Genomic DNA, 10,577 nt, shown 5'->3' with positions numbered 1-10,577 from the left:
AATAGTTTAACTAATGCTGTAAATCGAGGGCCAAAACCCATTCTAGGCAAAAGGGTCCACAGATATGTCCATTCCACAGAGTCAAACGCCTTACAATTGTCTAAGGACAATATAAACCCAGGGTCTGGAGACCGCTCTGCCTCTGCTATATTCAGGTGTAGTCTTTGTATATTTATGTCAGTTCCCCTCCCTGGCATAAAGCCTGTCTGGTCCGGGTGAACCAAGGATAATATTACTTTATTAAGCCTTGTTGCCAGAATTTTTGCTAGGATTTTAACATCTGAGTTTAGGAGGGAAATTGGGCGGTACGAGTCGGGAAGCAGGGGATCCTTGCCAGGCTTAGGAAGAACTACAATAAGGGCCTCTCGCATGGAGTCAGGGAGGGAACCACTGTCGAGCGCATCGGAGTACAGGCTAAGTAGATGGGGGACCAGAGTCTCACAGTTATCCCTATACCACTCACCTCCCAGCCCATCAAGTCTAGGTGTCTTACCGGGGGGCAACGATTGGATGGCCAGTTCCACCTCCTCCGCCGAGAGCGGGGCATCAAGCTCCGATGACTGTGCCTGTGTGAGCCTCCAAAGTGGAAGACTGTCAAGGAATCTGGAAATCTCGACGGAAGAGGCGGACAATCTGGAGCTGTAAAGAGAGGCATAGAATTCATGAAATACCATGTTTATGGCCCGGGGTTCTGTGATCAGGGTTCCACTACTGTTAAGGATAGAGGGAACGGAAGCACAAGGACGTTCAGCCCGCGATAAATACGCAAGTAGCTTCCCATTTTTATCTCCGAATTCAAAGATGGACGCTTCCCTGGCTAGCAGGCGCTTACTGGTGCGCTCCTTCACTACAGCTAGATGGTTCCTCTGCGCCTGAGCCCAAGTCTTTTTATTCCCCGGAGTAGGTTTCTCTAGATACTCCTTTTCTGCATTCACCAGTGCAGCGGTTAGCCTTTCCTCCTGCGCATTTAAAGACTTCCTATGGCCAGCTACCCCCGACATGAATGCTCCCCGCACCGAGGACTTGTACGAGTCCCAGACTAGAAGAGGATCAGGATGGGTTGAGTGTACGTCCCAGAACTCGCTGTGCGCTGCCCTAACAGTACTCAGGACCGCTGGGGATTGGAGCCAGGCCGGGTGCAGGCGCCATAAGCGGGAGTCGCTGGGGGGGCCTATAAGGAGACTGATGAGCAGGGCGGAGTGGTCTGATGCACTGCGCGGGCAATAGGATACCTGATCAACGTGCTGCATCATATCAGGGGAGACAAAGGCCAGATCAATCCGAGAGAAGCTCTTGTGCACAGAGGAATAGAATGAGTATTCTCTCTCCTGAGGGTGTTTACTACGCCAAACATCGGCGAGATCTAGAGAAGTGAGCCACTCGTTCAGACGGACCGAGCCTGTGTCTAGGCCGCTTGTGCGATCTAAGGAGGGATTAGGGACTGCATTGAAATCACCAATGCAGAGTAACCGGCTTGGAGGCATAGCAGCCGGTTTACTGGAGATTAAGTGCAATACAGCTGGATCAAAGGGAGGGGGGACATAGATAGACGCTATAGTAAAGGTAAAGCCCCACAAGGCGCAATGTACGATCACATAACGGCCAAAGTGATCCGGCGCTACCTGTATGACCTCTATGGGAAGCGCTTTGGATATGAGTATGGATACTCCCCTGGCGTAGACAGAGTAGGAGGAATGATAACCTCTAGCCACCCAGGCCCGCTTCAGAGAGAGGACCTTCTGACCCGTAAGGTGTGTCTCTTGGATACATACAATATGGGGGGCCTGACGCTTAATGACGTCTAACATCAGGGCTCTCTTGAATTTAGAATTAAGTCCCCTCACATTCCAGCTCATTACCTTAATTGAAGACATCTTAGCGGAAGGGAAAGGGGTGTGGGGAAGGAGACGTGAGCAACCAAGCATTCATCCTTTCATACCACAGAGACATAGACAGACAGACAACAGTGAGCATAACAAATATAACAGAACTGAACTAACAATCCCAAGAATACAAACCCCCTGTCTAACACCCTAACAGCAGTAGTGTAGACCTATACCCACTAACAGTCAAATAGTAGAACAGTGGTCCCTAACTCAAGACAAACCTACACCATTTGTCCCGGGACCTTCAACCCTTAATGTATATATGATCAGGAGGTTATTAGGCAGCCATATTTAGAGAGAACCAAAGAGGAGATAGGGGATGGGGGGGGGGGGAGGAGGTAATGGTAACAGGGAGGGGGGGAGGGGAGGGGGAAGGGGGAGGGGAGAGGAGGGGGAGGGGAATAGGGAGAGAATGAAGTGCCATATGTGGCGCACTGGTCGAGATGACCAAACAGAGAACACAAATCAATCACAGGGTACATTTGTGAGGCACGTATTGTGTAAACAAATATTAGAAAACTGTAACAGTGATTTGGGACCCCTAGATAACTATTCAGGACTAAGTCCAGCACTGTCATTGCATATCAGATAAAAGGATATGTGAGTCCAGTCACTCAGGAGGTGCGGGCCTTCCAGCGGGAGCCCGAGGGGCTGCATCAGCCCAGTGAAGTGCTTCGGTTGGGCAGGTGAAGAATCGAGTCTTCTGGCCGTCCACAATTCGGAGCTTGGAAGGATACATCATGGAGTATTTATACCCCTTGTCACGGAGACGGGCACGGACCTCGGTGAATTGTGCGCGTTGTTTCCTGACGGATGCAGAGAAATCAGGGTAGAAGGACACTCTGCTGTTGGCATAGAGAATTTCTCCCTTGGCACGGACCGCCCTGAGGATAGAGTCCCTGTCCCTAAAGTGCAGCAGCCGGGCCAGGAAGGGTCTTGGATTGCCCCCTGGAGGGCCAGGGCGGGATGGCACACGATGGGCCCTTTCCACTGTGAAGAACGGGGAGAAGGTATCTGCAGGCAGCATATTTTTGAGCCAATTTTCAAAAAAGGATACAGGGTCAGACCCTTCCACTTTTTCGGGGAGGCCGACCACTCTGACGTTGTTCCGCCGCAGGCGGTTTTCGAAGTCATCAGCTCTCATCCACCTTGGTGACCAGTTTGGATTGGCATCCGTTTATGGCCGCCAGCACCTCTGCAAATTTGCGATCCAACTCCGTGGCCGAGTCAGACGGATCAGCACCCTCTTCATAGCTTACAAGCTGTGGCGGGCTCTGGGAGCCTTCAAAGAGGGAGGGAGAGGAGTTTGGGGACCCCTGAGGAGAGCAGGGCTGTGTGCGGGAGAATCTCCCTAACTTTTTAGCAGCATTCGACTGTATCTGTGCAAGAACGGCTTGGGATGTGGAGCATTCCTGCGCATCCAGGGGTTCCAGGGACTGGAATGGAGGATCTTCATGGACGGATTCATCATCCGATGGAGGCGCAGACACCCCGGACGCTGCTTTGAGCATTTTAGCCGTCCTCCTCCGGTTACCCATGGCGTCTGGGCAGGGGGGCCAGTGATAAACAATCGAGGAGCCCAGCGTCCAGTAATTAGCAGAGATACAGTCCAAACCCACGTGGAGTATTGCAGCGGCACTGCAAGGGTTAATATAAAACAGAACCCAGGAGCAGGGGATCACTGGGAGTATGGAGGACTCAGTGCTGGGCTGTATAGCTTGGGGTCCCCAGGGCAGAGGTGGGCAGCAGCAGGGGAATTACTTTCCTACCTGGTCCTGGCTCAGTCCAGCAGTGTCAGGGTTAACCCTGCGCGCCTAGGCCTCAGGCAGCGCAGGGGAGTCCCACAATATGGCGCCTCCAGCAGGATGCAGTGCTGGCTGGAGATGTCACGGTGCCTCCGGTGGTGGAAGCGGTGTTTCGGGCTGCAGGGGAGGAGGATGATTTCCCCGGTGATCAGAGCCGCGCTGTGTACCTGCCGCGGTACCGGGCGGCTAGGACCGGGCCGCCGCGCTGGTCACGTGGCCGGCTGCAGGGGGATGCCGGGGAGCGGTGCGGAGTCCACAGCCGCTTCAAAATCGGTGCCGGTGGACAGCGGCAGGTGTGCGGGGCACAGCGGAGCAGGAGGGAGCGGGCACAGGTGAGGGATGGCTGCCTATACGAGGGGATGGAGTGTCGGGTCCCGGGAGCTCCGCGGCGCATGTCCACTCAGTCCGGCATCAGGCCACGCCCCCCGCAGGGTGTTATTTTCATTTGCATTTCATTTGGAAATCAAGGTCCCAGAGTCTGGAGGAAGAGGAGAGGCACAATCCAGGCTGCTTGAGGTCTAGTGTCATCTGGGGGTCCATGCCATGTGCTGGGGTAGGTCTACAGTGTTTTATCAAGACCAAAGTCTACCAGGAATTTTTAGAGCACTTCCGGCTTTCCTCTGCCGATAATCTTTTTGGAGATGGAATTTTCATTTTGACAAACTGGCAGAAGTACCAACACCGTGCGTCACACATGCAGAGTTCAACAGAAATGTGTCGCATTTAATGTTTTTTTTTTTCAACTTACAATTTTTATTAAAGTTTTTCAATTTAACAAATGCAATAGTGATACAGAAGTGACAGTCAGTTCAATCTGGCCTCGCAGGGCCTAGACATATATACATACAGATGATATGCTATATATCTACAAATCCACATGCCTTACATTAAATAGTTTCTTCTTGCCCAATCGACCTTCCAGTGGTACCAATGGAGGCCATTTTATTGCCAATCGTGTTTCGTAGTTAGATAACAAGATAACATGGGAGGTACTTTGGGATAAAGCAAAATATATCACTACTAATAACTACAGGGTAGATAGGGTAGGGATAAACCTGGTGGGGAGGAGGAGAGGGGAACCCATGAGCCTTGGAAAACTTCAGCTTTAAAATGCCGAAGAAACCACTGTAAAGAGTCCGCATTTAAAGGAAACCTACCACTTGTAGTGGCAGGTTTTCGATGGCAATACCGAGCACCAGCTCAGGGTGAGCTGGTGCCGGAGCTTATTTTAGTTAGTGTTTTAAACTTTATAGCCGGCGCAGGCAGGTACGCGCTCGGCGCTTACCGTGCGCGCGGCTACATAGGAAGTGAATGAGAGCCGCGCGCATGGTAATCGCCGAGCGCGTACCTCCATGCGCCGGCTACAAAGTTTAAAAAGCCGGCTAACTAAAATAAGCTCCGGCACCAGCTCACCCTGAGCTGGTGCCCGGTATTGCCATCGGAAACCTGCCACTTCAAGTGGTAGGTTTCCTTTAATGTTAAAGATGCACCAATAAAAAGTCAGTGAAGTGCATGGAGCACCTGATTCATGAAGAACAGTATATAGATAGCCCCTGCATATAACCACTCAGTATATAGATAGCCCCTGCACATGCCCCCACAGTATATAAACAGCCCCAGCATGTGCCCACTCAGTATATAGATAGCCCCAGAATATGACCACTCAGTATATAGATAGCCCCTACACATGTCCCCTCAGTATATAAACAGCCCCAGCATGTGCCCACTCAGTATATAGATAGCCCCAGCATATAACCACTCAGTATATTGATACTCCCTGCACATGCCCACTCAGTATATAGATAGCCCCAGCATATAACCACTCAGTATATAGATAGTCTATGCACATGCCCACTCAGTATATAAACAGCCCCAGCATGTGCCCACTCAGTATATAGATAGCCCTAGCATGTAACCACTCAGTATATAGATAGCCCCAGCACATGCCCACTCAGTATATAGATAGCCCCAGCACATGTGCCCTCAGTATAAAGATAGCCCCAGCATATATCCCCTCTGTATATAAATAGCCCCTGCGCTTGTCCCCTCAGTATATAGATAGCCCCTGCACATGCCCACTCAGTATATACATAGCCAAGCACATGTCCCATCAGTATATAGATTGTCCCAGCATATATTCTCTCTATATATATATAGTTCCTGCACATGCCCACTCAGTAAATAGCTCCAGTACATGTTCCCTTAGTATATAGATTGCCCCAGCATGTACCCACTCAGTATATAGAAAGCTCCTGCACGTTCTCACTCAGTATATAGATAGCCCCAGCATGTGCCCACTTAGTATATAGAAAGCTCCTGCACGTTCTCACTCAGTATATAGATAGCCACAGCATATAACCACTCAGTATATAGATAGCCCCTGCACATGCCCACTCAGTATATAGATAGCCCCAGCACCTGCCCCCACAGTAAATAGATAGCCCCAGCATATAACCACTCAGTATATAGATAGCCCCAGCACATGTGCCCTCAGTATAAAGATAGCCCCAGCATGTGCCCACTTAGTATATAGAAAGCTCCTGCACGTTCTCACTCAGTATATAGATAGCCCCAGCATATAACCACTCAGTATATAGATAGCCCCTGCACATGCCCACTCAGTATATAGATAGCCCCAGCACATGCCCCATCAGTAAATAGATAGCCCCAGCATATAACCACTCAGTATATAGATAGCCCCAGCACATGCCCACTCAGTATATAGATAGCCCCAGCACATGTGCCCTCAGTTTAAAGATAGCCCCAGCATATATCCCCTCTGTATATAGATAACCCCTGCACTTGTCCCCTCAGGATATAGATAACCCCTGCACATGCCCACTCAGTATATACATAGCCAAGCATATGTCCCATCAGTATATAGATAGTACCAGCATATATCCCCTGTGTATATAGATAGCCCCTGCACATGCCCACTCAGTATATAGATAGCCCGAGCACATTTAGACTGTTTTTAGACTCATGGTGGAACTTCATATAGGGCCTGCCTAAATGTAGATCCGTCTTGGGGGGGGGGGGGCTGTGGGTACTGTCAGCCACTTGGGCACCCCTTTTGATTGGAAAATGGGGGCCCTTGAACACAGTCTCACTAGACGCCGCCTGACGGTGGCCCTGCCTGTTACTACCTTATATTATGTAAATTATGTAATAATATCGCTGCTTGATGATTATATTACAGTTTTGCTTATATTTTTATAATCACTGTGGATGTCTATATAATATCTATCTATCTGTTATGTACATGTGAGTATCATGGTAACCGTGATGTAACAAAAGCCATCATGTTCCAGAATATTAGTGATGTCACACAAACTATGATTTCACAATATGAAGGACCTCCAAAGGTTCTGATTCCGTCCAGACCCGCTGAGGGTTATAGAGTTAGTGGTGCGAGACATTTGCTATCCAGTTGTGTAGAAATGTCCAAGCAAAAGCGAAAACATTGCATTGTTATTTCTTCTGATTCAGAAGACAGCGGCAGCGAGGACCAGGTAAGTTCCATTTTTTGTCAAAAATTTTTGTCATTTTAATATCATACGTATAATATAAAAACTGACTGCATCCACATTCCTGATATTATATCTGACTTTCCATGTTCTAGTTACATGTATATAGCAGTGTCACCCCTATCCCTAATACTAGGGTCCCCATAGGAGAACTTAGGAGTCACCGCAGGAGCTGATTCTGGAGCTTTCTGCCCCCTCCATATACTGTAGTAGGGCTCAGACTTGTCCCCCAGCCATGTATCAGGGCACATATCCTCATGATAAATCACTGCACAATCCATCGTTTATTAGTAGTAATAATGTCAGTGTGATGTCCCCTTATACTAAACAACATGTATCTAGAATTTATCCAGGTAAAATTATGTCAATTTGTTAATATTTTCCTTCCTAGATTCTGGTCAGTAAGAAGAGCCGCACATTTATTGAGTCCAACACATTGGACGATGATGAGACTCTACATCAGGTAAGTGGCCGCTTCTCTACAGTCTTCTCTATGGCCCTGAGCGGCTCTACAGGATTTATTACACTTTTATACTCTTTCTTTTCCTTCTATATAATAATCTGTCTCTTATATTTCTTTATTCTAGTCTCATCCATTTACTCCAAGTTCTCCATGGAGCCTTGAAGAGGAGGATGGTGGCTCTGGTCCCTACCAGCCACCCATAGCAGGTACACAGGACACTTCTATAATGATCAGGAATCCCCAGTAGAATATAATAAATGACACTTTTATTACTGATATGATGTTATTATTTGTTATATTTTCCAGATCTGAATTCTCCATCCTCGAGCATTGAGCTGGTGGAGGAAAGGTACAGTATTTATATATTCCCCATGTTATCAGGTTCATATTATTTGGTCGCTAGGTGGCAGTATAATTAGTTACACATTATATTGTCAGCTTAGCGATCAGATGTGTAGAGTCTGCATGTTGTGTATGTTCTTAGAATATATTGATAATTGATCTGTGATCCTCTATTATGTTTTCTTACAGTTTTGGGAGACCGGAGCGTCCCATCAATTACGGTCTCCTGACAGATCTTGCTTCTCCTCATTCAAAATATGTGAACAACTTCCATGAGAACAAAGAGGAGCTGACAAAACTTCTTTACGAGTTTTTTAACCATACCGTCTTTGACGATGAGGTATAGAATGAGTAGATTGAGTGTATACATCATAGAATTATAGACATACAGCTTATATTTCTTATATCTATATTATTATTCTTCCTTCTTTGTAGCTTCCTGCAGACATGGAAGTGAGATGGAACAAAAGGATGACGTCAACAGCCGGTGTCACCAGATTGCTAGGGGACAGCGGCAATCCTTGTGCCATCATAGAGATATCAGAGAAGATCTGTGATTCTGCAGGTATGTGTCTCCTCATATACTACAGCTGCTCGGAGATCTTCCATGGCTCTTTATATACTGATTGGAAGTTTCTCTCCCATTCTCTTCAGCACGACTTCGGGACACATTGATCCATGAAATGTGTCATGCTGCCTGCTGGGTCATTGATGGAGATGGAAACGCTGGACACGGCTGGCGTTGGCTGTTCTTCTGCCAGACGGCTGCACAGGCTCACCCTGACCTCCCACCAATCTCCAGATACCACGAGTATGAGATCCACTACCCGTTCATGTATGAGTGCACAGGGTGCCAGTCCAGGTAAGATGCCACCTGTTATAATGTCCAGGGTCGTGTCCTGGAGTGTGAGGTTCTTGTATCTCAGGACAATGTGTTAGTAACAATGGGGGTCATTTACTAAAGGCCCGATTCGCGTTTTCCCGACGTGTTACCCGAATATTTCCGATTTGCGCCGATTGTACCTGAATTGCCCCGGGATTGTGGCGCACGCGATCGGATTGTGGCGCATCGGCGCCGGCATGCGCGCGACGGAAATCGGGGGGCGTGGCCGAACGAAAACCCGACGTATTCGGAAAAACCGCCGCATTTAAAAACCGAAAAAGTGTCGCTTGGGGAGCGCTTACCTTCACCTGGTCCGAGGTGGTGCATTCCGGCGCGATGAGATGACTTTCAGCGCAGCAGAAGAACTACATTCATAAATCCCGGCCGGACCCGAATGCAGAGCAGAGAGCGCGCCGCTGGATCGCGTCTGGACCGGGTAAGTAAATGTGCCCCAATGTGTTAGTTACCACCACTGCTTGCTTCACTGATATCTGCAGACTGTTTTCCACAGTAATGAATAAAGGAGGCTCTATAATTGTTTATGTATTTTACCATTAATATAATCTTTCTATGTCTCTAGGGTTGGACGCTGGAAAGCCTCTCTAGACACACAGAGGTTTGTGTGCAGCCGTTGCAAAGGAGACATCATCCTCCTAGACTCCACCTGAAGACATCAGTCAGTACATCTCCGACTCCATCATCAGTCAGAGTAAAGATCCACCCAAGATCCCAGCAGAGAGAAGTCACCCAGAAGACCCGTGATATGTAACATCTACCATCTTACCATCTGGGCAGCACGGAGGCTCGGTGACTAGCACTGTGGCCTTGCAGCACTGGGTCTTCAATTCACCATCGTCTGCATGGAGTTTGTATGTTCTCCCCGTGTCTGCGTGGGTTTCCTCCGGGTACTCCGGTTTCCTCCCACATAACAAAAATATACTGATAGGTTAATTGGCTTTAGTAAAATTTTTAAATTCGGCCAAAAATATTTGCACAGTGTCATTTATCATTTTACAAAATAACTCAAAGCCGGTAGAATTGGGAGGTAAAATGGATCAGTCCAAGTGATTCTATAACAGGTGATGTGTATTATAACCAAAGTAACAACAGCAAAACTGGGGTGGGCAGGGAGTATACTTGGGGCTGTGGCAACTCTCACATTGGGATATTAATATGATAGTGAAGATGGTACGACAAATGGTGCACTGCACACTTTCTTGGCTGTTTGCCCATTTCTATATGACACACTCCCAAACTACTGCATATCATTCGCAAAAAATATATATAAGAGTAATGAGCAGCGGGGGGGGCGTGGCCTGATGCCGGACTGAGGAGACGTGCGCCGCGGAGCTCCCGGGACCCGATACCCCATCTCCCTCCCAAGGCAGCCATCCCACACCTGTGCCCGCTCTCTCCTGATCCGGGGTGCCCCACACACCTGCCGCTGTCCTACGGTGCCGATTTGGAGGCGGCTGCAGACTCCGCGCCGCTCCTCCACACTTCCCCGCAGCCGACCACGTGACCCGCGCGGCGGCCCGCTCCTAGCCGCCCGGCCCCGCTGTGCAGATCGCCGGGGGGATCCTCTCTCCTGCCAGGACCGAGGTAGCCAAGACCAAGGGGGACGCCGCTCACGCCACCAGAGGCACCGTGACAGCGCTCCAGCCAGCCCTT

The 10,577-nt window shown here is 48.9% G+C and overlaps 1 protein-coding gene across 2 annotated transcripts; it reads left to right on the top strand.

The window, feature by feature from the left end:
* The first annotated feature begins 7,088 nt into the window (after window positions 1-7,088).
* On the top strand, window positions 7,089-9,880 carry LOC140104315 (germ cell nuclear acidic protein-like). Of its 2 annotated transcripts, XM_072127811.1 has the most exons (8): window positions 7,089-7,203; window positions 7,610-7,681; window positions 7,806-7,887; window positions 7,988-8,030; window positions 8,213-8,363; window positions 8,459-8,588; window positions 8,678-8,885; window positions 9,487-9,880. In XM_072127811.1, exons 1-8 carry the CDS (start codon window positions 7,132-7,134, stop codon window positions 9,572-9,574), a joined length of 846 nt encoding a protein of 281 aa, XP_071983912.1. In that variant the 5' UTR covers window positions 7,089-7,131; the 3' UTR covers window positions 9,575-9,880. The 2 variants fall into 2 exon arrangements, with proteins under 2 accessions (XP_071983912.1, XP_071983913.1); XM_072127812.1 differs by lacking the exon at window positions 8,678-8,885.
* The last annotated feature ends 697 nt before the right edge of the window (window positions 9,881-10,577 follow it).

The sequence above is a fragment of the Engystomops pustulosus genome, chromosome 10 (assembly GCF_040894005.1).
Source record: "Engystomops pustulosus chromosome 10, aEngPut4.maternal, whole genome shotgun sequence".
Taxonomy (NCBI): Eukaryota; Metazoa; Chordata; class Amphibia; order Anura; family Leptodactylidae; genus Engystomops; species Engystomops pustulosus.
This window is presented reverse-complemented; position numbering and strand designations above follow the sequence as displayed.

Coding starts and splice junctions, on each gene's coding strand:
- LOC140104315 (XM_072127811.1), top strand. CDS start 7,132: ATGTCCAAGCAAAAGCGAAAACATTGCATTGTTATTTCTTCTGATTCA. Junction 7,888..7,987: donor CTACCAGCCACCCATAGCAG/GTACACAGGACA, acceptor TATATTTTCCAG/ATCTGAATTCTCCATCCTCG. Junction 8,589..8,677: donor GAAGATCTGTGATTCTGCAG/GTATGTGTCTCC, acceptor CATTCTCTTCAG/CACGACTTCGGGACACATTG.